Source organism: Podarcis tiliguerta, assembly GCF_965153285.1.
Source record: "Podarcis tiliguerta genome assembly, chromosome: 2".
NCBI lineage: Eukaryota > Metazoa > Chordata > Lepidosauria > Squamata > Lacertidae > Podarcis > Podarcis tiliguerta.
Window position 1 is genome coordinate 113,002,548 of NC_139535.1, and position 26,652 is coordinate 113,029,199.

Below are 26,652 nucleotides of genomic sequence, written 5' to 3' on the forward strand. Positions count from 1 at the left end.
ACCCCCCCCCCACAGCTTCAAGATTTCCATGAAGAAGTAACTAACTAACCAACCAACCAACCAACCAACCAACTCTCCTTTACCTTTAAGTCATTTATTTGCCTTACTCTTAGGTTGCAATACTCTCCGCACTCATGGGAGTAAAGCCCATGGAGCTCAGTGGGTTGCTTCTGAGTAGTCATGGGATTGTAGTGTTATGCACCTTCACTTTGGAGGTCAGTGGGATTCAACAGGGAATACGTGGGTTTAGGATTTATCCCAGAACCAGGAAGGGTAAGCAGCCCATTCAAATGGAATAGGCTGGATTTGGACACAGCCATGCTTAGAGGAGACCCATTGAATTTAAAGAGTCTGCTCTCACTGTAGAATTAATTCTGAATTCAGCTGGGTCTTTTACAGCTCGCGCAACAGAATGCTTACCATTGTGGAATTAAATTCATATGAACCACTGGTGTGCATGTGTGTGTGTGATTAAACTGAATTAATGGAACTGGAGGAAATTGGTGTCAATCTGTATTCAGATACAAGACAGTTTGGGTAGCTGAGGCGAACCACGGTTCCCCACGCCCACGCCAAGGCAGAAGGGGTGAGTGAAGATATGCATCAGTGTTTCCTCAACTTGGGTCGCCAGCTGTTTTTGGACTACAACTCCCATCATGCCTAGCTAGCAAGACCAGTGATCAGGAATGATGGGAATTGTAGTCCATAATCAGCCAGCACCCCAAGTTCATAGAATCATAGAGTTGGAAGAGACCACAAGGGCCATCGAGTCCAACCCCCTGCCAAGCAGGAAACACCATCAGAGCACTCCTGACATATGGTTGTCAAGCCTCTGCTTAAAGACCTCCAAAGAAGGAGACTCCACCACACTCCTTGGCAGCAAATTCCACTGTCGAACAGCTCTTACTGTCAGGAAGTTCTTCCTAATGTTTAGGTGGAATCTTCTTTCTTGTAGTTTGGATCCATTGCTCCGTGTCCGCTTCTCTGGAGCAGCAGAAAACAACCTTTCTCCCTCCTCTATGTGACATCCTTTTATATATTTGAACATGGCTATCATATCACCCCTTAACCTCTTCTCCAGGCTAAACATGCCCAGTTTGGGAAAAGCTGATCTACATGGAACAAAGCGGGGAATAATGGGCTAGAATGATTCAATCAAGCTCTATACTGTCTTGGGATCTGCTGCCCCAGCGCCTCCTGCGCCCGCCTTCTTTTGCTTCACGGGAGGGACCGCCCCTTTCAGACAGCCCCGCCCCTCTCAAGAGACAGAGCCTTCGCTGCCTAACCATCGTTCGCACATGCGCAGTGGAACCAACAGACCTGCGCCTACTCCTCGTGATACGGGCTGACGCCGGTGCTAGGACTGCGCACGCGCGCCGGGGTGTCACGCCCGTATGCCGCGCCTGCGCACGGGGAGGTGAGCGGCTCCTTATATGGGGCGGGCTTGAAAACGCCCCTTCTTCTGTTGCGTATTGCGGCTCCGGGCGGGGGCGTGGCTTCCTCTCGGCCCCGCCCCCTCCCTCGTTGTGACGCTGCTGGGTGTCTTAGCGACGCTAATCGGCTTCAGCAGATGGCGAGGAGCCGCCGGTGAGGACGGAGCTGGGACGCCTTCAGCCCGGAGGTGAGGGAGGGTGAACGTGTGAACGTGTGACGCGGGAGAGGGAAGAGGGGGGTGGCCCGAAGCGGGTCGGGGTCTTTCTCAGCTGAGGCGAAGCGGTTTCAAGACCCCTTTTCAAGACACCAGCCTCCCCCCAAATGCTTAGAAAGCTGAGGTGGTTTTTAATAGGGGTCAGCGTTTTAACTTTTGTATTTTTCTCTCTCTCTCTCTCCATTTCACTGTTTTATCTTTCTCTCTCTCCATTTCACTGTTTTATCTTTCTCTCTCTCCATTTCACTGTTTTATCTTTCGTAAGCTGCTTTGGGGTCGTTGTTTCGCAGTCAGGAGGTGTGTAAGTTTGATTAAACAAATAAATACCTCTCCTTTTCCTCCAAGGAGCTCCTCCTCCCCCCATTCTCACGTCTTTTTATTTTATTCCCACAACACCCTTGTGAGGTAGGCTTTGCTTAGAGAGGAGCAGTGGCGGGTGGGGCTGGCCGGCCAATAATAATAATAATAAATAATAATAATTTATTATTTATACCCCTTCCCCAGCCACTCTGGGCGGCTTCCAAAAAAATATTAAAATACTATAATACATCAAACATTAAAAGCTTCCCTAAGAGCCCTTGAGCCCTAGTTTGACACCCCTAATCCTTACACCCTGCTGCCTTTCTTCAAGTATCTGACCCAATAGTCTTTTAACCTTACCTGCTATGTGAGACTGGCTTCAATTATTATTTTTTAGGAGTAGCTCTGTCAGTATAAACTCACGAATCTTAATCTCAGGGTCATGGTTCAAGCCCCACGTTGGGGCAAAAGATTCCTGCATTTCAAGGGGTTGGACTAGATTGACCCTTGTGGTCCCTTATGATTCTATATACAGTGGTACCTCGGGTTACATACGCTTCAGGTTACATACGCTTCAGCTTACAGACTCCACTAACCCAGAAATAGTGCTTCAGGTTAAGAACTTTGCTTCAGGATGAGAACAGAAACCGTGCTCCGGCGGCTCAGCGGCAGCAGCAGGAGGCCCCATTAGCTAAAGTGGTGCTTCAGGTTAAGAACAGTTTCAGGTTAAGTACGGACCTCTGGAACGAATTAAGTACTTAACCTGAGGTACCACTGTATGGCCATCTTTCTACCTTTGTCTTCTCTCCCCACCCTCTTTCTCCTCCTGCATCTCATTGTTTGAAACTAACAGCCCCCTTTTAAAAAGAAATTAAAGGGTGGTTCTGCCTTTGCACAGCCTATCCAACATGTTTCTGTTCCCCAGTTTGGGCTGTGAGCCCGCCAGGTTAAGTATCTCATTTAGTCTTGCTATCTGCTTTAGTAATTCAAAAGCCACGCGTTGTGAGAAAACTGCTTGTGTGCCATGAGAAGTAAAGTTTGTGCGCATCCACGAAAGACGCCGTCTGTTGTGTCTCTGCAATGCATGATTCACTATATGGGTCTTGCCTCCTTTCAGTTAGTCTCTTTGCCAGGGGTGGGAGGATAATTCTGCCACCTCTCTGCGTGGGGTTGTGTCATTCAGTTACCCCAATATAGAGTTGCATTTTTGAGTGCCTCTGGACTGTAAGGTGGAGGCAAGCATGAAGTGATCGGTCCTTGTAGAAAGCTGAATGTGCACTCATCCTATAGAAAAAAATTGGCCGCTGTTGGAATAGCCTTTTTCAGGTTGAAGAATGATGTGTGCCTCCAACTTTAAATTTGTGTGTGGGATTGTACTGAATAGTTGGGCATGGTAGTTTTAAGAACTGGCTCCTCCTGTATGATCCAGCCTGTCTATTGTGGTCCTCAGTGGAGGTTGTTCTCTGTTTCGCGACCATGAGAGGTGTGGCTGGAGTCCACATAGGACAAGGTCTTCTTCTTTTGTGGAACTCTCTTGAATATTTGTTTGCCCCCCCCCCCCCACCTGTATTTCCACGGCTTGTAAAGGCTGTGTTTTTGTCATGCCTTAGGGGTGGATTAGCTCTCTCCTGTTTGTGCTGCTTATAAAGCGTTTAAATTGCTGAGATGCTGTTGTGTTTGATTATGGCCCCTTCCAGATGCCCTTTTTAGTTTGCATTCATGATCTGTGCTCATGATGGTATCAAGGTGGTTACGTGATCTGTTTTTCTGGTACTTTTTGCACGTGCAAAAGTTTTGGGTATACAACTTGGTTTCCTGCCAGTGCGTGTCCTTTAACTTCCTCCTGAAATTCTGTAAGTTTTTATGCCATAAATGTCCTGGCTTTTTTTTTTTTTTTTTGTCCCACTCTTGATACATTATAGTTCAAGAGTGTCTCCCCAAATGGCAGCAATGCAGTAGCACTGGGGAAGCATCGCAGAACAACTTATAAAGCAGAATGATGGGTAGATGGTCCACTACAGTGGTACCTTGGTTTAAGAACAGCTTAGTTCATGAACAACTTGGATTAAGAACGCTGCAAACCCGGAAGGAGGTGCTTTGGTTTGTGAACTTTGCCTTGGAAGCAGAAAATGTTCCGCTTCCTGTTGAGTGTGTTCCATTTGTAAATTGAGTCCCCCGCTGCTATGGGAAAGCATGCCTTGGTTTAAGAACGGACTTCTGGAACAGCTTAAGTTCATAAACCAAGGTACCACTGTACTAATGTTCTGTTACTGCTTCAGTGACATATTGCAGAACACGCCCCAAAACAAACAAAAAACATAGCCTGGAGGTGCCCTACACATTTTCCTGTTTTGGTTGGTTGGTTCTGTTAATTTTTAAGTTTTGAAAGGTGCGCTTGAGGGCCTTTTAAAATGGCCAGGTATACTATTTGGATTACCAGGAATGTGAAAACATGAACTTAATCTGTGAAAAAGGACTGTCCTCAACATTTTCTCTCAATATTCTGTCATACACCAGTGTGACCCAAGTCTTAGGGCCCAACCCAGTGGTGTCCCCGAATGCACCCTTGTATAAATCTCTCCCCTTCTCTCCCCCATGTAAAATAATGATGAATAATCCCATCTTTGTTGGGGGATATAAAATGCTGTACAGTATATGGGAGGAAGGGCCGTGTTACAGTGTGATCAAGGCCTTTCATTCCTGCTGCTGAAAGCCCTGACCCACAATGACAGTATTGCAGTCATCCCGACAGTCACACATTGTCCTAATGACATTCATCTTGCTAGTAAATAATGTTTTTGTCTTGGTGCTGGTGGGGAGCGAGCTACTTGTAGAGAAATGGGGTGGGAAGCCCTGTAGGAGGAATGGGTCAGGGCCATGAGAGAGATGCTCTTGGGGGTAAGAAGAAGCAATGGGTTTACGTGGGGGAAAGGGGGTGTAGCTGGATGTGGCTTGTGCTTAGGGAACTTGGATTTCCTCACTTTCTAGGAGAAGTCTAATTAGATACTGTTATGAGTGTTTCTGGTCTTCCTTAGTGACCCTCTCTCTCCTCCTTTTTTGCCCATCTTGAGTGGTGAAGGGGCTGGTCTTGATTTTACGTGTTTTTCTTTGTGTTACGTGTTTTAAGTTTGTTCTTCCAACATCTCCCAACCAGTGCACATTCTCTTTATCTATCCAAAAAATAGCGCTATTGTTTTTTAGACATGGGTATGCTTCTTTTAAGGTTATGTCCACAACTAGAGCTTAGTTCTTGTTTGTTTTATTTATTAAAACATGTTTCCCTGTTTGGGTGGCTCTTAAGATGTCTCACAACATATTTTAAGAAAAATACCACTGGGGTGGATTTGATTTAAATCAAATAGATTTAAATCACTAGTCAGTAAGACTTGATTTAAATCAATTTCTACATAAAGACTCATTATTGCTGGTATAATCTTAATATTTACAACCAGATGAAGGTTTTGATTTTGGAATAAAAAAATTTAAAAGTAGTTTTTACAGTTATATCAAAAATTACTGATTTGGTTATACTATTAGAAATACATAGACATAATTATGAAATTATTGTGAGGTTTAATAAGTTAACTGTTTACATTTAGACAACTTTTCTGCTGTACTTTATTGGAAGGAGAAAAAATAATCATTTCCTTAATAACAATCCTGAAGGTCCCAGGCCTCAGAGAGGTTAGGCTGGCCTCAACTAGAGCCAGGGCTTTCTCGGCTGCGGCTCCAATCTGGTGGAACGCTCTGTCACAAGAGAGTAGGGCCCTGCGGGACCTGACATCTTTCCGCAGGGCCTGCAAGACAGAGCTGTTCCACCAGGTCTTTGGTCAGGGCGCAGCCTGACCCCCTCCTCTGGCAATCTGCGCAGAATCTTGCTTAATGGTTGCCATCAATTTGATTTTAATTAATTTTTATAATGAAAGGTTTTTAGAATGTTGGATTATTTGATTGTTTGATTATTTGATTGTTGTTAGCCGCCCTGAGCCCAGCTTCGGCTGGGGAGGGCGGGATATAAATAAAATTGATTATTATTATTTATTATTGACTCAAAGTGAGCGGTGCCCTGGGCGTTCCATAGTTTAAATGTTACAGTTGGGGCAAGTCTCGTCTCACATTCATGCATGCCTTACTTCAGGTGAGGGGTGAGGAACTTGTGCCCCCCTCCCACCCCCATGTTGCTGGACTAAGTACCATAATCATTGCCCTCTGCTTCACCATTTCAGGACACATTAGGAACCCCCTCCTTCCCGAAAAAACCTGATGCAATGGGGTCTTTGCAATCTGTCGGCACCAGCTCCTACTCCTCCAGGCGGCGACAGAGAGAAGAGGACAACGATTTGCTAGACAACAAGGATCGGGAGGAAGACATTGCTAAGTTTCCATATGTTGAATTCACTGGGCGAGACAGCATCACCTGCCCCTCCTGCCAAGGCACTGGCTGCATCCCAACAGGTAATTCTGGCTCTGTTATACCTTAGCCTGCTAGCTTACTTCCAGAGGACGGTGAGTTTTTGCACTACTAGGCCATACCTTAATGGCATCCTAAAGTGCCTTTTCCTCCTCCTGCAAATCCTGTCTTCTAGCATTTCCTACGATCTCACCTTGGGCTGTGCAATAACTGTACTTGAGAAGTTCCTCTTGGGCCAGGCTGGCCAATGGCCTGGAGAGCTTCCCCTGTGTATGTTGTGGCTTTCTACTTTGATCTACAGTGGTGCCTCGCAAGACGAAAAGAATCCGTTCCGCGAGTCTCTTCGTCTTGCGGTTTTTTTCGTCTTGCGAAGCAAGCCCATTAGCGGATTAGCGCTATTAGCGGCTTACTGGTCTTAGCGGATCAGCTGATAAGCGGCTTAGCGGATCAGCTGTTAAGCGGCTTAGCGGATCAGCTGATAAGCGGCTTAGCGGCTTGGGGAAAAGGGGGGGAGGGAAGGGAAAAAAACCCCGCAGGAACTCGCAAGACATTTTCGTCTTGCGAAGCAAGCCCATAGAAATTCGTTTTGCGAAGCACCTCCAAAATGGAAAACCCTTTCGTCTAGCAGGTTTTCCATCTTGCGAGGCATTCGCCTTGTGGGGCACCACTGTATCTGGATTTGTGTGGAGTAAACCAATCCCTTGTCCTGCAGGAATCGCTGGCGTGGTATTCACACAACTTGCTGTTGTTGCACACCAGTCATGCCTAATAAGTGAGGGCTGTTGGAAGCTAGAGAATCCTACCCCCAACATAGGACTTGGACTGGGCTTCCTTCAGGCCCCTTCCTGCTATACAGTTTTGCAATCTGCTGTTGTCAGTGGACTCCATAACAAGCTTGAGCTCCCATTGGTTTTGAAAGCATGTTTCATCCCGTGGGATCTTCCCTGCTCCCCACCCCCTTGTGATTTTCCTGCTACTTGTAGCTTATGTCCTTTATAAATAACAGTCACATGGTGATGTGGTGTGCACCTCGTTTCTCAGGGGTGAGGTTGGACAGACTGAATCTCACTCTGCAGACCTGATGTTGCCTGCCTCTGGTGGGGCAAACTTGGCAGATTCTGTGGAGTGGTAGGTAGCACCTCTAGATCAGGATTCTAGACTCATTTCTGCCACAAGTATATAATTTTGTTCTAGTTACATTTATTTCTATTTCTACCCTATACAGGGATGAAGAACCTGTTGCCTTCTAGATATTGTTGGATTCGAACAAGCCTGGCCAGTGGCCACAGGGGATGGGAGTGGTAGTCCAATAATATCTGGAGGGCCTCAGCTTCCCCTTCCCAATCTTGTTTGTTTATTTTACTTAAATGAAAGGTTCCCAAGGTGGACTTGAAACCAGTCTGTTCTTTTGTTGAGTATGAGTTACCATAGCCTCCTGTTTTTTAAACAGCTTAGGTAACACCTACCCCAACCCACTACATTGTCCTTGTAGAGCTGTTCACTTCTCAGTCCTGTTGATAATTCACAGGAAATTCAAGTAAGTTATTTAGGACTTTTTCATGTGGAAACCCAGATTTCACAGTTCTCAGGCTGACCTTAAAAAAACTGTGAGGTGCATATCTGTGCATTGAAAACAAGCCTGTAAGACTTGTGAGCTTCTAGCATTGGCAGTTACTTCTTGCTTTCTTCTTCTAGAGCAAGTCAACGAATTGGTAGCTCTAATACCATACCATGACCAGAGGTTAAAACCTCAAAGGACGTAAGTACAAATGAAGTCTCTATCTCCTTTTGCTGCCTTTATGTTCTGGACATAGACATGGAAGTGAATTAATATCCTGCTGAGATATCTCACCTCCGCGTCCAGTTTGCTTTCTGCCCAACTACTCTAATCTACAAAATGCCTTGACTACTTCTTGATTGTAACCTGAAATGTTTACTGAATAAATCAGAGCCTATAAAAAAAAGGCAACTCAGTTTGTTCCCATTCTACAAAGTGAATTCCAGTATTTCTGGTGTTTAGCAAGGCAGGTGTCTTAACAAATTTGCTGAATGTGTTAGCAGATGCACACCATACATTTAAAGCACACCAAACACACATTTAAAGCACATGGCTTCCCCCAAAAGGATCATGGAAACTAGTTTTAAGAGCAACGGAACTGTAGGTCTGTGATGGGGGAACTACAGTTCCCTGGATTTGTTGGGGAGGAGTCATGTGCACTGAATGCACTTTAAACATATGGTGTGGAAGCAAAACTGAACGTCTCATATTGAAGGCTTTCCCACACATGAGGTTTACATAGCCATCAAACCTCTCTTCCATAAGCTTGGGGATAAAGTAAAGGTAAAGGTACCCCTGCCCGTACGGGCCAGCCTTGACAGACTCTAGGGTTGTGCGCCCATCTCACTCAAGAGGCCGGGGGCCAGCACTGTCCGGAGACACTTCCGGGTCACGTGGCCAGCGTGACATCGCTGCTCTGGCAAGCCAGAGCCGCACACAGAAACGCCGTTTACCTTCCCGCCAGTAAGCGGTCCCTATTTGTCTGCTTGCACCCGGGAATGCTTTTGAACTGCTAGGTTGGCAGGCGCTGGGACCGAACAACGGGAGCGCACCCCGCCGCAGGGATTCAAACCGCCGACCTTTCGATCAGCAAGCCCTAGGCGCTGAGGCTTTTACCCACAGCGCCACCTGCATCCCATGATACAGCTTGGGGATACAGGAGCTTGGGGATACAGGAGAGCAAACCACAGATTTGCTACTGTAGGTTTTTATAGAACTAGAGAAATAACTGCTTTAAGTTCCATGTGTGGAAAGGCCTTCAAACCACCAAAAGGAGTCTTTAAATACTTTAAAGACTGACAGGTGCATTGCGGCGGAAGCTTTCATGAAGAAGAGTTTGCTTCCTTAGAAGTGTTTTCCTTGGTCAGCAGATGTGCAGCCACTCATGGGGAGAGTAAATGTTTAGTCTTGAAACTGTTCTTGGCCAAGTTGTGTTTTCCCTGTAAAAACAAACTCTGGAAGTCCTGTTTACAAATTCATTCTCGGCTTTTACAGCCATTTTGACCACAGTGGCTGGATTTTGAAGGGAAGGAGAGGGAGACAGTGACTTGTAGGCCTAGGGAGTGAAAACCTAATGTTGTGCTTCGGATTGCAGCCAGCTTTGTACAGAACCTCTCTCTGCCTTGTTGGGGTGAGCCCAAAGATGGCATTGTCTGAGCATCATAATTTCCTATTTCAGGCTTTGTGCTGGAAAGCTGTAGTGCTTTTTTTGCTGCCTGGCTTGATGCATATCCTGAACAAAAAAAGTGTGTATTATCTGTTGCCTGCCCCCAGAGATACTGAGGTGCATCTTCAGGATGTTTTGAGGAGCTTTTGTATAATGAAGGGTTAAATTATTTTTTCTGATGGGAGGGTAAGGGGAGAATTTTGCAATGATCGGACTTTGTGTGGAGAAGAACTGATGGATTAAATATAACAGCCTAGTCCAGTGCCTTGCGCTTCCTTTGTGTTATGTACTGAAGTCCCCCTGGGCCAGCAGGGGGATACTGTAGATACTTATGCAAATAAGGGATCGAAAGTGACACTCAGTGATTGGATAGTTTTAGAAAATTGTTACATTTACATTGTACCGGAGCTCTGTATAAGCAGGCTGACTGAACCCTTCAGTTCAGTTCTGTTCTGGCCTGTGAATAAACAAGAGCTGTTTGAAGAATTGCTGTGTCGTCAGATATGTTCACCCACAACTTAACACTTTGCAAAATGGAGATGTGCTTTGGTGTGTTCACTAGTTGCTGGGAATCACGAGCAAGGAGAGTGCTGTTACCCTGAGGCCCTGCTTGCTGATGTTCTTCCTGTAGGCATCTGTTTGACCAGTGTAAGAACAGGAAGCCTTTGGCCTGATCCAGCAAGGTCCTTCTTATGTCCTTATGCATCTAATGTGTGGATCTGTTAGCAGGAGCTGAGCCTGGGAAGGGAAGTTGGCTAAACTGTTGATCTTGTCCTCTGCAGGAAACTCTATGTTTTGGTGTCGGTGCTGCTCTGCCTCCTGGTGTCGGGGCTGGTGGTCTTCTTTCTCTTTCCTCATTCAGTCCTTGTGGATGACAATGGCATCAAAGTGGTTACGGTCTGGTTTGACGAGAAAAACTCCCTTGTGGTCCTTGCCATCACGGTAATACCCAAGTGTGTCTATATATTACTTAATGCAGCTGTAGTTTCCTGGATCGGTGCTAAGAATCTTATTGGCTTCCTGCCTTTCTTTTCCTCTGTCCTACTTTATAGGCCACTCTCCGGATCAGAAACTCCAATTTCTACTCGGTAGCAGTAACCAGCTTGGCCAGCCAGGTGCAGTACATGAATACCGTGGTTGGGACTCGGCAGATCAACAACGTCACCCGTATCCAGGCACTGAGTGATCAGCTGGTACTGCAGTCTGGAAAAGCAATAGGGGTCTTTCCTTTATGGTGGGGGGAGAGGAGATGCAGCCTCTTAAACTAATGCGGCTTTGCTTGTGCCCTGTTTTTCCAGGTGAACTTCACAGTGAAGGCTGAAATGGGTGGACCATCTTCTTATGTATAGTAAGGACTTGGTTTTTGCTTATCTGTGTTTGGACCTCAGCTAGGCTCTGCAGCACTTACCCCAGAGTAGCTGCCACCTCTCTCCACCCACCTCCACTTTTCTAGAGAGCTTTTGGTTCCCTCAGGTAGTTAGCTGTCTTATGCCTGCTGGAGCAACTGCACAATAGAGCCAGTGGATAGGTATAAGCTGTGCACAAGCTTTGGAAATGGTCTCTCAGCAATATCTTGCAATTGTATTATAGCATTGCCTCTCTCGGGACGCGGGTGGCGCTGTGGGTAAAAGCCTCAGTGCCTAGGACTTGCCGATCGAAAGGTCGGCGGTTCGAATCCCCGCGGCGGGGTGCGCTCCTGTTGCTCGGTCCCAGCGCCTGCCAACCTAGCAGTTCGAAAGCACCCCCGGGTGCAAGTAGATAAATAGGGACTGCTTACTGGCGGGAAGGTAAACAGCGTTTCCGTGTGCTGCGCTGGCTCGCCAGATGCAGCTTTGTCACGCTGGCCACGTGACCCGGAAGTGTGTCTGGAAAGCGCTGGCCCCCGGCCTCTTAAGTGAGATGGGCGCACAACCCTAGAGTCGGACACGACTGGCCCGTACGGGCAGGGGTACCTTTACCTTTATTGCCTCACAAGATGTGGAGAATCATGCCCCTCCCAGACAAACTTACGATAGCTTTTATTGCATGCTCCCACCACAAACCAAGAAGCCTCAAGTGAGTGAGTGTAGTGTCTTGGTTCTTCTATGCCACTGCTCTCTCCTGGTTCCTAGGTTTCCCTTCCCCCTTCTTGCTACTTTGCTGCAGGCCCAGCTATCTCACACCAGTGTGGTATAGTGCTTAGAGTGTTGGGCTAGGACAAAAGACACCCAGGTTTGAATCCCCACTGGATGGCTGGGCTAGCTCAAGCTCTTTGCGTAACCTGCCTCACAAAGCTGTTCAAGCTAGAAAGTGCAGATACCTCCCAAATAAAGATAAAAAAGGCATCAAAGTGTTATCAGAGCTTGAAGAGCACTGCACTTCATTAACCATTTGTCGTGAGATGGTAATTTGTCAATATGATTAACGTGACAAGACTTCACATTTTGTGTGTTTCCTTTTAATTGTTCAAGTCTCTTGCCAATTTATTTCTTTGTCTTGGTCTCTTCCAGTTTCTTTTGCACTTTACCCAAGATCAGAGTGCACAACATGGTGATTTTCATGAGGTATGCTGCTCTTACATTCTGCTTTGCCTCTGCTAGAAGTAAATTTGACATCAGTCGATAAAGTGTGAATTCCTAACTAGACACTGACCTGTAGGACCATTGGACTCCCAGTAAATGTGTGGGTTGCAAGGAAGTACAGTGTACCTTGGGTTACAGACGCTTCAGGTTACAGACTCCGCTAACCCAGAAATAGTACTTCGGGTTGAGAACTTTGCTTCAGGATGAGAACAGAAATTGCACAAGGGCAGGCCCCATTAGCTAAGGTGGTGCTTCAGATTAAGAACAGTTTCAGGTTAAGAACGGACCTCCAGAACAAATTAAGTTCTTAACCCGAGGTATCACTGTATAGTTTTGTGAGAAATAAAAAAATTATCTGCTGGGTCAGTCCAAATCTTGAAAGCTGAACTCTGTGACCAGAATAAATCACACAAATCCCCAGAACAGATTGGGGAAGGAGAGGGGAGAATGTTTGCCTCGGTGCTTCTTTGAATGACTGCATTTTTAGCATAGTAGAAAGGGGTACAGCCTTTTCCCCCACCGCCGTGATTCCTTCTCTTTGCTTCTACTTCTCAGGACTTCAGTGAAGATCTCCTACATTGGCCACATAACTCAGAGTTCCCTGGAGACTCATCATTACGTCGACTGTGGTGCGAATATCACCTATACCCAAGGCAGTTCTCGGCCTGTACCCACACCACCAACTAGGGTAGGTGTAGCTCAAGAGAAGAACAGTTTGAGTCAGCTAATGTACTTCAGTGATCCTAGCAGCCTGGTTTCGACTACTGTATAACCTCAGGACAATGGGACTTTGCTTTTGTATTTTTGGAGGGCAGAGAGGGGTTGTTGTAGTTCTTGGTGAAACGGAAGCTCTGAATGTCTCTGCACGCAGCACTTCTCCCACACGATTACATGAATAGCTGGGCGACGCCTCGGCTCTTGTTTTGGAACAGCCTCTGCTTAGTCCCCCCCACCCCCTTCACGCTGCCGGCATCTAGCTTGTGTTATTTTGCTCTTAGCTGATCAGCCTTGGTTCTTGAGGACACCCTCTTGAGAGCTTCTCTGTTCCTCCGTAAAATTAGGAAAAAGTGTGTTTCTCCAGGTGCTTCATTCCGCTGGACTACAAAGAATGAAATAATTCCCAGGATGGTGCTCCTAACTCTGTTGTAACCAAAGAGGGAACTAATATTCAATTGTGGAAGGGGAAGTAACCTTAACCTCATTTCTCGTGTACTGGTTTGAAACACTTGGCTTGCTTGTTGTCGGTGAGACTGACCAGCCAGGAAGTGAGAAGACTAGCCAGCAATCTAAGTTTTGCCGAAGCAAATGGATTTTGCAGTAGTTACAGCCATGTTGTGGGTGGGGATTTCTAGACATTCAACGGGGTTTTCATGGTTGCAGTTCTTTTTAAGCTAGTTTTGACTGTGTCAGTGGTATTCCTAAAGCTCCTTTGATGTCTCTTAAGTGTATTGTTCTAAAGGGAGTGCTATTGATTTAGAGCAGAGGTGGCTAACCAGTGGTCCTGCCCCTAGCTTTCATTCTTCCTTCCTGACAACTGGCCATGTTAGCTGGATTGATGGGAATTGGAAGGCCACAGGTTCCCTATCCCTGACTTAAGAGTTGTCACACTTTCTGCATCAGATTTTTCTGCCAGGAAAGGGCTACGAGACTTCTGGATCTTTGCATTAGGAAAACCTATGAGCAGTGGGCTTTTAAAAATCTGACTCTCCAAGCTGGGAAATGTTGGGTCAGTTTAGTTGGCCCCTGTGCTGTTTAGAGGGGTTCGTTCTCAGTATTTTTGTACTTTGTAGTAAATAAAAATATTTATCTTTTTAGTGTTTCTGTCTACAATGTTTCCCTCTCTTGTAAGGATCAAGAGGGATACATCCTAGGTAAACCGGGAAAGTAAAATTTAGGACTGGAAGGAAACTCCTCTGGGTCACTACTAATCCTTTTCCCTTTACACTTTAGTAACTTAAAATATCTGCTGCTGAAGTTCATCTTCCCTTTAACACTTTTTTGTGTTCTAGCCAGTCTGTGGAGAAAAAAGACACCCATTTGAAGTGAGTTTTAACTCTGTATTTTGATACTTAAATGACGGGGAGAGTTAATGTTTCTATAGAATCTGTACCTTTCTGCTTGGAAGACTCTAGTGCTAAAAAGTTAATAAACCTTGTCTTTTGCTTTTGAGAGAGGTGTGCTGATTTTTCTCTAGAATGTCAGTTTGATACAACACGGCTTTGTAGGATACTTGATGGCATTGCAGCAGTTGTGGTTTCCGGTCTTGCAGTACAATGACTGGTGGTAATAAACCCAGCCACAGGTGCGAAGCCTGCTAGGAGAGAGTTGGCCAAGGATAGTCTGGGACCTGCAATGGCTTATTGCTCAGTGGAATGTTTATCCAAACTAATATTGGGGTTTCTTCGCTTGGACACACCTTCCCTCCTTTTAAACTCTGTGCTAGCCGATCGCCAATTTCCATAACTCAAAAATTGATCTACCTTCATTTGGAAATTACTACACCAGTGGATTGTGGTTGTAACAAGAATGGGCAGAAGCTTCGTTGATATGATGAGAATGATTTGTTGGGTGGTGCATGTGCTGTGTGGACAAACTGCTTGTGAAAATGGATGCCCTTCCTACATTCATAACGTTACCATCAAAGCTAATGTACACCTGTTAGTGTTAGTTCCAGCACACGTTTTGTTGCAGCTCAGACAACATCCCTGGTTCAGGTGTGATACCACTTGCTCCAACAAGCTGGTTTGTAGGCAGCACCTAAAACCTTAGTTGCTCAGTTGGTTGAAGAGCAGCATTTATTGCAGCTCCTGTGGACCCTGAGTCTAGCAGATTTGCACACCTGAGCCAAGGAAAGAAGCAACATGAAAACCTCTGAATCACCAACCTTACCAGAAGCAGGCTTTCATGTTAATGCTAGTATTTTGTGAGGCCTCACATCAGATCCAGCAGTGTAGCTAACTGGGGTGGGGTAGGTAAACGAAGCAAACGCTCTCCTTCTCTGTCTCGCTAGTCCTCTTGTTTATAGTCCCTCCTGTTCACCAGACCTGTGTGGTTTGAGAAACATTTTGCCTGCTGGGATGTGCAGAGGAGTGTTGTTCTGTTCTTGCTTCCCCAGGCAGGGTGAACTTGCTTGCTGCTTCTGAGACCCCTCAAGGCGAGAGCAGCATTGAAGTGTCTGTGCAGCCAGTCCTCCACCAACCTCTTGACACCCAGCCTTGATAATCTCTCTTGTGGCCACAAACACTTTCCTGCTCCCTCACCCGTGCAATTCAAGGTGGCCTTGAAAGGCATCCTTTCCGGCTTTAATCTCTGCTAGGAAGGAAGGAAACCGAGTAAGAACTGTTTCCTGCCCAGCAGCAAATCCAACTCCAGACCACAGTCACAAGAAGGAATAACCAGTCTTTGTTATTACATCTTCTTACATTGTCACGTACTTACAAGTTACAATCCAAGAGATTACAACAGCGGCACAGGGCCAATACTATCAGCTCTGGCACTTCTGCGTCCCCCTCCCCCCACCCCCAAACCTCACATTTCCCCCCAGGAGGTATTATAATCCCACCCCACTGCGAGGGCTCGCACCAGAGGCTCTCCTAGAACCTTGTGCTGAACTGCCATGCCCAACAGCATAAATTACATTCAGTCTTCAAGAGCCCCCCATACCCCACCTGTCCCCCTCATGACCACAGGCTCCAGTCCTCCAAGGCAGGGGGAGGAGGAGCGCAGGGGTCCGAGGTGCAAGGTGGCCCCCCTCAACATCTGGTTGTGCCAGGCCCAGCTTTCTTCACTCTGCAAGGGAGGAGGCAGCGGCACCAGGGTAGTCCTTGCCAGCAGGCCCGTCCACCTCCACCCAGGGCCTGTAAGCCTCGTGCAACACAATTGCCAATACATTCATGAGTGTGGTCCAATTCAGAAGGGCAAAGAAAGGCCTGGCGCCTCTGTGATGTGGCCGAGGTGGGCTTGTGCATCTGGCCCACTCGTTAGCTCCAGCCCTGAACAAAGCAGCCGGGATATGAACTGAGCCACAGCCAACCACTGTGGGGAGTCAGTGCCTGTTCGCCTTCCGCCTGGAATTCATTGCCATGACCCTCATCACAGATTTGAAATAAAGCCTGAGGCCACACCACTCATCGCAAACCACACAGGTGCCTCTGCTGCAGTGATGGGACAGGAGGACGACAAACCCTGGCACCAGACATGCTGCCCAGCCAGAGAGAGGGAAGAGTTTTATGAAGCAATAAATTAAAACAGCAGTAGTCTAGCCAGAGAAGGAAGTGGAGGTGGCGTCTGGGTGACAGGGGGAGGGAGGGAAGGGCCTTTTTTCTTTAGTTTTCAACAAATAACCCTTTATAAAATTACTCTTGTTTTAAAAGCCAAGGCCTGGGCTTTCCTATTGGTGTCCTTTGTCACACTGTCCTGGCTTTTTGTAGGCCACACCGCCAGCAGGCTGCTATAAGCTGCATTCACAGCAAACAACAGCCACGCTTGAGCTGGCAGGCAGCGTTTTGGCGGCTGATGGCGGGAGCCTCTCCCAAGGAACCAGAAAGTGATTTGAAGGGATGAGCAGAGAGCAGGTGAGGGGGCAGATCAGTGGCAGGTGCATGGTGGGTTGGGGAGGGGGAGTGCGCATGGCGGTTTAGGGCCAAAAAGAAACCTTGTTGAAAGGCAGAAAAGGTGAAGGGTTGAAGCAGTGCCTTCTCACCCCCTCCCCAGAGGGAAAGGAATCAAGGTGCCAAGACTGAAAGGGGGTGTGGCCTATTTGGAGAGGCCTGGCAGGGCCACGTGGAAAGGCCAAAGGGTTTCTTCCTCTGCAAATAGCATGGAGTCCCCCTCTCAAACCTTGGGCCCCTGCGCACTGCCTTACAAAAGATAAGACTCGCTGGACCATTTTTAACCTTTTCCCTGACAGCCAAGCTTTTCTGGGCCCTCTTCGAGTTGGTTAGGTGAGGCTGGGTCACTGACCACTCCAATAACACTGATTTACATTCCACCTTCAAAGCTTGTTACAAACACAGAAAGAAAGAAAAGGAAAACCCCCACTCACCACTTGCCCACCCCCGCCCTCCCCATTTCTAAAAGTCCCCAGTAACTGGGAAGAGAAAGCCATCCTGGGCCCTGATCCTTCACTCCAAGCGCTGGGGCGCATTGCTCTCTCCGTTCCCCGCAGGCGTTGGCGGCCTGCCTTAGAGATGGCTGTTGCCCTGGAGACCAGCAGAGCAGCTCAAGGCCTGGCAGTCGGGAGGAGAGTCGCGAGCCGCCGAGGTGGTTCGGGTGACGGCGGCGGCAGCCTGCGCCAAGCAGAGCCATTGGAGCAGAGCTCTGGGTGGCCACCACCTCCTCATCCTGTGCGAGACGGGAACTCGTGATCCAAGCTCCTTGGCACGTAGTCCGGATGCCAGAGGGGTGTGGGGTCTCCCTAGGGAGAAGAGGCATCAGTTGCTGGACCCCTGCTGCACCACTGGGATAGGGAAAGAGGCTCCCCCTGGGATGCTACACCAGGGCAGTTCGGGCCTCGGTCCTTCCCACGCTGGCACTGCTGCTCTTCCGGCGCAGGCCAGGGGTGGCGATGCTGCTGTAGCCTTCATTCGGGCAGCCGTGTTGCAAGAGGATGTCAGTGCATTCCTGGCTCCCTGATTGGCGGGCGTAGAAGAGGGCTGTGTGCCCAGTGGCGTCGCACGCCTTCACGTCAGCCCCATACTGTGGGGGAAAGAGCGGTTGAGCCGTGTTAGGAACCCCAGAGAGCTCACTCCAAGAAGACACAAACATACACCTAGGCTCATGCTGAGGATTGGGAAATTAGGGTTTCACTGAGTCAACAGCGTACGTTTGCACCCTCGGCTTCCCTTCCACTTCTCCTCTCAGTCCAGAGGCTACCTCTCTCACCACCACCTTACTTCCCTTCTTAGCTTTTTCTCAGACTCTCTCCTGCTTTTCCCACAGCTGTAACGGCAGGCTAGAACAACGTCCTAGGGCTGGGACACTGCCCTGTTGCTTGGGTTTGGGGAGGGCCTGGTTTGTTCTGGAGTCTGCCAAACCACCTGTGACTACTATCTTGGTGTTTTTTTTTAAAAAAAACAACCCTTCTTTCCCATCCATTCCAAAGAGCCTTTCAGTAAATACCGTATTTTTCGCTCCATAGGGTGCACCTGACCATAGGGCGCACCTAGTTTTCAGAGGGCGAAATCAAGTAAAAATATATGACCCCCCTCCCCCAGCTCTGGGAGCAACGGACAGGCTGCAGGCAGCCTATGGGCTTCTCCCAGACCTTCTTCCTTCTTTTGCAGGAGGTGGGGGAATTCCCCCACCTCCCGCAAAAGCCCACAGGAGCCACGCACCCTTTAAGGAGCGCTCGGCTCCTGCGGGCTTTTCTACGAGGAGGGAGAAGGGACTGACGCGGCCAGTCAGTCCCTTGTCCCTCCTCTGGGAAAAGCCCCCAAGAGCGCACGGAGCTTGTGTGCGGATCTTGGGGGCTTTTCCCGCCTGCCTCCCCCCTGCATTTGCTCCATAGGACGCACACACATTTCCCCTTGCTTTTTAGGAGGGAAAAAGTGCGTCCTATAGAGCATAAAATATGGTAACTGTCCCTGTGCCCCACTCTCTATGCAGCAGACACTTCCAACCTGCCAATCTGACATACGGCCCCCAGCAGCACACTAGCCAGCCAGCCCTGCCGCAACGTAGTACCAAGTTATCCTGCCTATGGAATGGTCCACCAACATTTTTATGCATCCTGCTGACCCTTGCTAACACTGCCATGAGTACTGTTTTGATTTTAACTTAGAACAGTTAAACCAGGGGGTTTAACTCGGGGGGATTGGGGGGGGATTTGGGGAAATCTGCTGAGCCGCACAAATACTTTGGCCTGGGATGGTCACTGCCAAAAACTGCTGGTGGGAGGACACACTGATTAGAAGCTACACTAGTCCATCCATCCCAGTACTGTCCACTCTGATTGGCAGAGGCTCTCAGGTAGAAGTCTTTCACGTCACCTGCAACCTGATCCTTTATATATATATATGTATTGAAAACCTGGATATGCCAGAGTTTGAACCTGGGACCTTCTTGCAAATCACATGCTTTGCTAGTGAACTCTGGCCCCTTTCCCTTATATCGATTGCAGGTTGAAGTTCCATGGGCTTTAGATTTGGACCATGGATGCTCTGCATTTTTTTTTTAAGCTGCTTTTAAAAATCTCAGCTGATACAGGTGTCTGAATCATTTCTTAAAGAGCCCACATTGCAGTTGTACATCCTACCACAGAACTGTCTTAATGTGATTTCGGTCTAGGGCATTGGAAATGGTGCTTTTGATGAATAACTCAGAGATTCTAGTCGATGTATACAAGCTACAAAAAGCAGCATGAAAGAGGGGGACCTAAACTAGCCATATGAAGTAACTCATGAGAGTGAGCTCTATGGCAGCCCTTGTAGACACTTGTCTCTTGTTTTTCTTTCTCCCTATATAAGGGTCTCATCTGCACTCTGCATTTAAAGGGGGCTGAGGGATGTTAGGAGACCCCTATTGCCCTCCCAGAGCTACTATTTCCAGAGTGGTTTATGAATCCATCAACCCCTGCATCCAGGGAACTTTGGGAAGAGAAATAAAGGTCTCCTAGCAACTCTCAGCAGCCTTAACAGACTACACTACTCAGGATTCTTTGGGGCAAGCCTTGACTGTTGAAAGTGGTATGATACTGCTTTAACTGTAGAGTGCAGATAGGGCCTTAATCCTTTTTGACCCAGGGCACATGAAGAGAGCTGGAAGGGAAGATCTGCTTCCCTCGGATCCCCAACATCCTTCACCGTCCACTGCCAAGAACTTACCCAGACCAGAAGCTGAGTAATAACCACATGCGCCAGGTCACATGCCACGTGCAGCGCCGAGCGCCGGTCCTTGTCGCCCGTGGGGGCGTTGATCTGATCCTTGGAGCTGTGGGCCAGCAACAGCAGCACAGCGCCCAGGTCCTGGTCCAGCACGGCCTGGAAGAGCTGGCACCCGAGGGAAAGTTCAGACGGGGGCAGCGGTGCCAAGAACAGCCGCTGCTCGTATTTGGCTCGAATCCATGATTCCCGCTCTTCCCTGGGAAGACAGAGAGAGAAAGAGGGGTTATGATGGCTATAGGCAAATTCCAGTTTCGGAGTCTGTATGCTGCAGAATACAAGGGGAACAGAAGGGAAGGGCTATTGTGCTTATGACCCTGGTTGAGGTTTCTTTCCCCCAGTGAGAAACAGGACTGGATGGAACAGTTGGCATGATCCACCCAGCATGGTCCTTCTTAAGTAGAGAAGACCATCCCGCCAAGTGAAGAATAAACTAGATGATTCTCAGGGACCCAACTCTACAATATAATCATTCTGAGTCTAAGCACTAAAAGGAAAGAGCAAAACCCATAACAATGTACACCTAGAGTTTGTAACCGGAGAATGTAAATGGATTCTCTGTGCCCTTACATCTGCAAAAAGATTGATATTGATACATTGGAAGGACAAAAATATAGCCTCTTTTGATCAATGGATAGATGACATGACAACTCTTGCAACCCATGAACAGATCATTTTCAGATGAAGATTATGTACGGACAAATTTAACCATATTTGGAACTTATTTATTGAAACCATAGTGACCCATCAATCAATGTATATTTGAGAGAAACAGTATGTTCAATCATTTACATATATGTTATATAGTTCTGTAATCTTAATTATATTTTATTTTCATATTGTTTTTTCCCCTCTGACTTTTAATATGTTTTATGTATTATTTTTCTTTTTTTACTTTAACTCATTGTATTATTATTATTATTATTATTATTATTATTTTATTTAAGTGTAGCTATTAAGCAGGACCACAAACTCCATTCAGTTAAGGGCACAATAAGCCAGGCAAAGTGACGCCATTTTGAGAGAAAGTGTGGCAAGTGCCTAAGTTCCCCCATCTACCCCAGGTACCAGTCTAAACTGGTAGCTTAACAGCGCAATTCTGTGCATGTGGACTCAGAATTTAACGCCCACGACTTTCGACAAGATTACGCTTCTGCACAGGGCTGCAGCCTTAGGTCCTGGAGGCTCCAGTTGTGGCTGTGTTATGGTGGCAGCTTGCCCTGCACTCACCGTGACGACTCGCAAGTGGGTTTCCGGCGTCCTTGCGTGCATTTCTCCCAGACGCTGTTGGCCGTTTCGTTGCCGATGGAGGTGAGGACCAGCGTGAGCTCCAGCGGCCAGTCGTCCAAGTCGAGGGAGCGGACCCGGGAGAGGTGGGTGCCAAGGTTCCGGTGGATGCCAGAGCACTCAATGCAGATCAACGCCCCCAAGTTCAGGCTGGCCCAGGTTGGGTCTGGGGGTGAGACAAGCCAGCCAATCAGAAATCAGGGAAGGCGCCTCTCGCCCCCTGCAAAGAGCTCACAGAGCTACAATTCCCAGAGTTCTTTAGGAAGTGAGGTTGTTAAACCACTCTGGGAATTGTAGCTCTGAAAGGGGAATAGGAATTTCCTGCTAGCTCTCTGCTCTTTTTGCAGACTACAGTCGCTAGGATTCTTTGGGGGAAGATATAATAGTTTAAAGTGGCATGATGCTCTTTAAATGCATAGTGAAGATGGGGCCTTACTCTTGCACAAAGCTTGTGCTCATCACGCCAAGATCCACCTTGAACTGCTCACCTGTCTTTTTAAAGGTTTCCTCTACCTCCCCCTGACAATCATATGCTCCACTGAAGAAAGCTTGGAGCTTTTGATTTTCCTGCCCACAAACAAGGGACCGTGCCATCTTCCAGTGAAACAATGGCTTTCTACTGCCTTCACATCTGAGCCCCAGGAGTTAGCAAGTTAATGCTACAATACCCCACATGAACAGACAAGAAAGACATGCAACAGAATTCATACAAACAATCCAGGACAGAAAAGTTCAATTGCTTCACAGACTTACAACCCCCATCAGTCCCAACCAGCGTGGTCAGTGTTCAGGTTTGATGGGAATTGTAATCCAAAACATCTGGAGGGAACCAGATTGAAGAAGGCTGATCTAGTGGACAGGGACTAGGGAGACCTGGGTTCATGTCCCTGCTCACCATGTGACGTTGGGCCTATACCCCACTCTAGCCCAACCTACTTCAGACTGCTGTTGTAAAGATAAAGGAGGATTTTTGTACGCTGCTTTGTGAAATAAGGCTGGGATAAATTTTTTTTAAAGAATTAAACACACTCAATCCCAGCTCACTCCTGTTCCCCTACCTGCAACTATGGCATTTTGCCTATCCTAGATTGTTTCATCTTGGGCAGAAGTCACACCCTCTCTCTGTTCTGCATAGCATCTAGCACATAAAATAAAGATTACCGTACATAGAAGCTGTCATAATACTCCCTGGATCCTCTTGTCTCCAGACAGGATTAACCAACGCGCTGAAAGGGAACTACCCGTTCCTAAGGAACTGGCAGAAAGCAGAGCTGTGTGGTGCCAAATGGCAGCACTAATATCTCAATAGCTTTAGTGCTAATACTACCCAAGGATCAATCACTGCCACCCAGGGGGAAAACACACACACACATCTGGAATCTCTTTAGATCCGACTGCATACAAAAGAGAAATACTTACTCAAGGCCCCACAGTCCACACATAAGGAATTGCCTTTGGCATTACGGATGGCCTGGATTGCCACTGCTTCACTCTGGCTGTCCATGCGAGCCTGTAGGGATAGAGACAGAGGGTGCATCTTCCTGCTAGCCTTTTCTTCAGAGCGCTTAAGCCTGGTCTCCCTTGCCAGGGCAATAGTTCAGTCCCTCTTCAAACCTTGAGCAAGGTTCTCGCTTTGCATGCCAGTCTTCACGCCCAACTGCAACAGGGTGGCCCCTGGAGACCTTGCCTTGGGATCACAGAGCCTCTGAGATGGGACCTGCTTTATGGAATGCTCCACACAGGGAGGTCTATCGAGAACCCTACTTCGCCCCAAGCATTTGCACTGCATGTTTGGATTTCTATTGTTTTCTCTCTTTGTGTTGATTTTGTTGTATTTTTTTGGTCCGGTTCTTATGCAAGTTGCTGTTTCCACCCTCCCTATTCAAAGTAAAAAAACTCATCACCACCAAATACCCAAGGTGGGGTGGGGATGTTCCTCCCTGGTGCCAGAAAAATGGGGAAAGTGTTGGGAAAATGGAGAGCTATTACAGAAAAGGCCCATCTATATAACACACAGGTGGCGCTGTGGGTTAAACCACAGAGCTTAGGAATTGCCGATCAGAAGGTTGGCGGTTCGAATCCCCGCAACGGGGTGAGCTCCCGTTGCTCAGTCCCTGCTCCTGCCAACCTAGCAGTTCAAAAGCACATCAAAGTGCAAGTAGATAAATAGGTACCACTCCGGTGGGAAGGTAAACGGCGTTTCCGTGTGCTGCTCTGGTTCACCAGAAGTGGCTTAGTCCTGCTGGCCACATGACCCGGAAGCTGTACGCCGGCTCCCTCAGCCAATAAAGCGAGATGAGCACTGCAACCCCAGAGTCGGCCATGACTGGACCTAATGGTCAGGGGTCCCTTTACCTTTATATAACACGTCATGACAACTACATGGTAGCCAATATTGAGACAGGCAAGCCTAGATCATTGCAGGGTAGAGTTGTGTGTATGTGTCCCTGTGTTTTGTATTGGGCGGGTCAGTACCTTGTTCTTGCTACTCTCGCAGCACTGCAAGCTAGCCAAGATCTGGCTCTCGATGGCCTGGACCCAGGAGTCCCTCTCTTCAATGGTGCTGGCTTCGAAATGCCATGTCTGCCCTGTACTGGAGACGATGATGAACTCAAAGTTCTCCTCCTCTGTGGATACAAAAGAGCAGGTTCCAGCTGGAGCGCAGTGGAGGCTGGATGAATCCTAGGGCTTCCAACCCACATATTTTCCCTCCCTGCGCTCCCCTAAGGGGCAGGTTCAACACAACCAGAGAATGGGGAGGGTGCCCTGCAGGGGGAGTGACATGGACAAGAGCCACGGCTTGTGCTCGCTAACAGCCCCAGACCCCATAAGGAGAGCCAGAGGCAGAGTTTTAAGGCACACACCTTCCTGAGAGCACGAGTCCCATGATTACAGTTATTCAAATATTTGCCACTGCCAACGTGCAAACGTATGTGCTACTGCAAAAGTATTTACATAGCGCCCTGAAGTTGTGGAATGCTGTACAATGTGTGTTTTGCCTGGGGTTTTTTTGCCGCCTCTCTCACAACCGTGCTATAAACTGCCAGTTCCCATGTTACAGATGGGAGGGGGGACAAGGGGAGTGAAAAAATGGCACACGCAGTGGGGTCTAGAAGAGGCGGGGCTTGAACTCAGGTCCCCTCAGCCCCAGACCTGCGGCTTGAATAAATGGGCCTTAGTCTCTTCCGGAGTCTTCAAGAAAATCTCCAAAAGTTAACGGTACAGCAGTGCCCTTAGTAAGGGCAACTAAAAGGTGACAAGCAAACAAGCAAGGTTTTCAGTTCATCAAAACCCTTAATCAGGTTGGTGGAAGAACACAACAATGACAACCACCAGGGCATTAAAAAGGGGCTGGCGCCATAATGCCACAATGTGGTGGCTTTCCAAACTCTCCCCCTTCAGGGCTCTCTGTCCTCTGTTGACGGGACTCCTAAGGAACCTCTGGGCACGGCAGTGGTTTCTGGGGGAATGCATTCTAGGGCACCCATGAGGCCTTCCTGTTCACCTGTACACACTAAGAGGGGAGGCCAGACACACCCAGCAATCCCCAAGGCTGTACAGTGCAGGATGAGATGGGGCTCATCTGTCACTACAGATCTTCCAGTTGAGGAAGCCCTGAGGAGCCCGCAGGCTCTGTGGAACACAGTTTGGAAACAGCCATCTTAAAGGAATTCCAGGAGCTCAGCCACCTTTGCAAACCCGATGTGAGCAGGGAGGGACATTTTAACACTCCCCGGGGGCTGGGGGGTTGTTAAGGAGAGGCAGAATAGGACGGAAGCTTTCTTGATCACGGGGGAAGCGTTTTGGGGATAGACATCTACGCAGGCTGCACGTCACGGTGTAAGCACAATCGCATGCAACAGGCGCCACGGCACAAAAGGAGCTCGCGCCTGCCCCGCCACTCATTACCTGTTTTATAAATATTTCTTAAACTACCAAAGGTTTTTAATTTCCACATTTTACGCTTGGCTGCGGAGGGTCCGGAGGGGAAGCAGGAAGCGAGAGGCAGAGAAAGAGAAGGGAGGAAAAGAAGAAAGGGGAGAGTGTTCAGAGGAGGAGAAAAATAAGAACCAAAAAAAGCAGAGGCTATCCAGAACCCACGGGCCCAGGGGGTGGCGGTGGCGGTGGATGCGTGAAGAGTCGCAAGGGAGAGTGAGGGAGGAAGCTGCGTGAGCCGCGACAAACCCTTCCTGGGCAAGGGGGCATACAGCAATACCGCAAGAGTGGAAATGAAAGGCTTCGCATCAGCTGCCTAGTGTAGACAGAACAGAAGAGGTGGGGGTGGGGGCGGGAGCGGGAAGCCCAGTTGGACTTAGGGTGGTGCCTTCCGGACTCAGAATCTGTGGGGTGCTACCCTTCAAAAAACCCACTGGTTTCAGCATGGCCTCCCCGCAGTCTAAATTCGTACTTCCTGAGGGCGGGCGGACTGAAGACAGTGCTGGCCTTTCCTCTAGATCAGGGGTGGCTAACATTTTCCTGGAACCCTGTGGCCAATTCTCCAGCAAGTTATGGGGCCAAGAGTGGGTGTGGCCACCACACACTCTTAGGACTCATCCACACTTATGCTTCCCCCCAGGAAAATCCATTCTTTAGTGCTAAATCGGACCAAACGTCCATTGGATTTCTCTGGTTTGACGTATGCTCCAATTGAGCACTAAAGAATGGGTTTTCCAGCGGGAAGCAGTTGGGCAAAGGCAAACCCGCTTGGACCCATGCCTACAAAGCAGGGGACAAGCGGACGTGTGGATGAGCCCTTGCATGCTGGCTGGAGCGGATGAGAGTTGGGAGTCTGACAACACTGAGAACCACAGGTTCCCCACCCATGATCTAGTGTGATCCACTAGATCAGGCAGAGGAAACTTCCAGTTCACAGATCACATTGGTCCCAGCAGAGACCATTTCCGCCCCACAGACAACCATCTGCTCCACACCCAACTTCATAAGATCAGAGATCATCAGAGGATCTATTTTCCCTTTGAAAACCAGCTTGCCTTCACAGTGATGTAAGGTGACTGACAGAAGGATGGCCCTACTCACCTGTCAGCCATGGTAAATACCCAATCCCAGTTCACAGGATCATTCCCTACATTTTTCTGAGGCAGAAGGAAGATGTGAAGTGGGAATTTGGGCAGAGTGCTTGGGGGTTCGCACTGTGGAAGGGAATCTTCCCTCTCCTGCAAAGACCGTCACTCTGGCAAATATATGCATGTCTTCCCAGGAATGTGGCTACTTATTTTGAATGGTGAGGCGAGCAAGCTCCTTCTCCTGTTCTTGTGAAAATTTGCATTACCAGGAGCAAACCAGCTGGGGCCACAACTTTTCCTACCCTAGAAAACAACGG

General features: G+C 48.1%; 2 protein-coding genes across 5 annotated transcripts in view; one reads left to right on the forward strand and one right to left on the reverse strand.

The window, feature by feature from the left end:
* Positions 1–1,419: 1,419 nt before the first annotated feature.
* On the forward strand, positions 1,420–14,313 carry TMEM106C (transmembrane protein 106C). The gene is made up of 8 exons (XM_083427993.1): positions 1,420–1,621; positions 6,175–6,403; positions 8,055–8,118; positions 10,366–10,525; positions 10,636–10,776; positions 10,882–10,931; positions 12,073–12,126; positions 12,700–14,313. Exons 2-8 carry the CDS (start codon positions 6,217–6,219, stop codon positions 12,914–12,916), a joined length of 873 nt encoding a protein of 290 aa, XP_083284119.1. The 5' UTR covers positions 1,420–1,621; positions 6,175–6,216; the 3' UTR covers positions 12,917–14,313.
* A 1,213-nt stretch (positions 14,314–15,526) lies between these two features.
* Positions 15,527–26,652, reverse strand: part of AGAP2 (ArfGAP with GTPase domain, ankyrin repeat and PH domain 2) — a 125,020-nt gene continuing 113,894 nt past the window's right edge. For 2 of the 4 annotated variants that reach the window (XM_083427289.1, XM_083427287.1), the window contains exons 14-19: positions 25,221–25,280; positions 23,787–23,938; positions 22,731–22,821; positions 21,255–21,477; positions 19,968–20,223; positions 15,527–17,841 (exon numbers count right to left, since the gene is read on the reverse strand). In XM_083427289.1, the coding sequence (XP_083283415.1) occupies positions 17,635–17,841; positions 19,968–20,223; positions 21,255–21,477; positions 22,731–22,821; positions 23,787–23,938; positions 25,221–25,280 (989 nt within the window). In that variant the 3' untranslated portion in view covers positions 15,527–17,634. The remainder of the gene's footprint in view (positions 17,842–19,967; positions 20,224–21,254; positions 21,478–22,730; positions 22,822–23,786; positions 23,939–25,220; positions 25,281–26,652) is intronic. The other 2 variants (XM_083427290.1, XM_083427288.1) reach the window with 1 other exon arrangement.

Coding starts and splice junctions, on each gene's coding strand:
- TMEM106C (XM_083427993.1), top strand. CDS start 6,217: ATGGGGTCTTTGCAATCTGTCGGCACCAGCTCCTACTCCTCCAGGCGG. Junction 6,404..8,054: donor CACTGGCTGCATCCCAACAG/GTAATTCTGGCT, acceptor TTCTTCTTCTAG/AGCAAGTCAACGAATTGGTA. Junction 10,932..12,072: donor GGACCATCTTCTTATGTATA/GTAAGGACTTGG, acceptor GGTCTCTTCCAG/TTTCTTTTGCACTTTACCCA.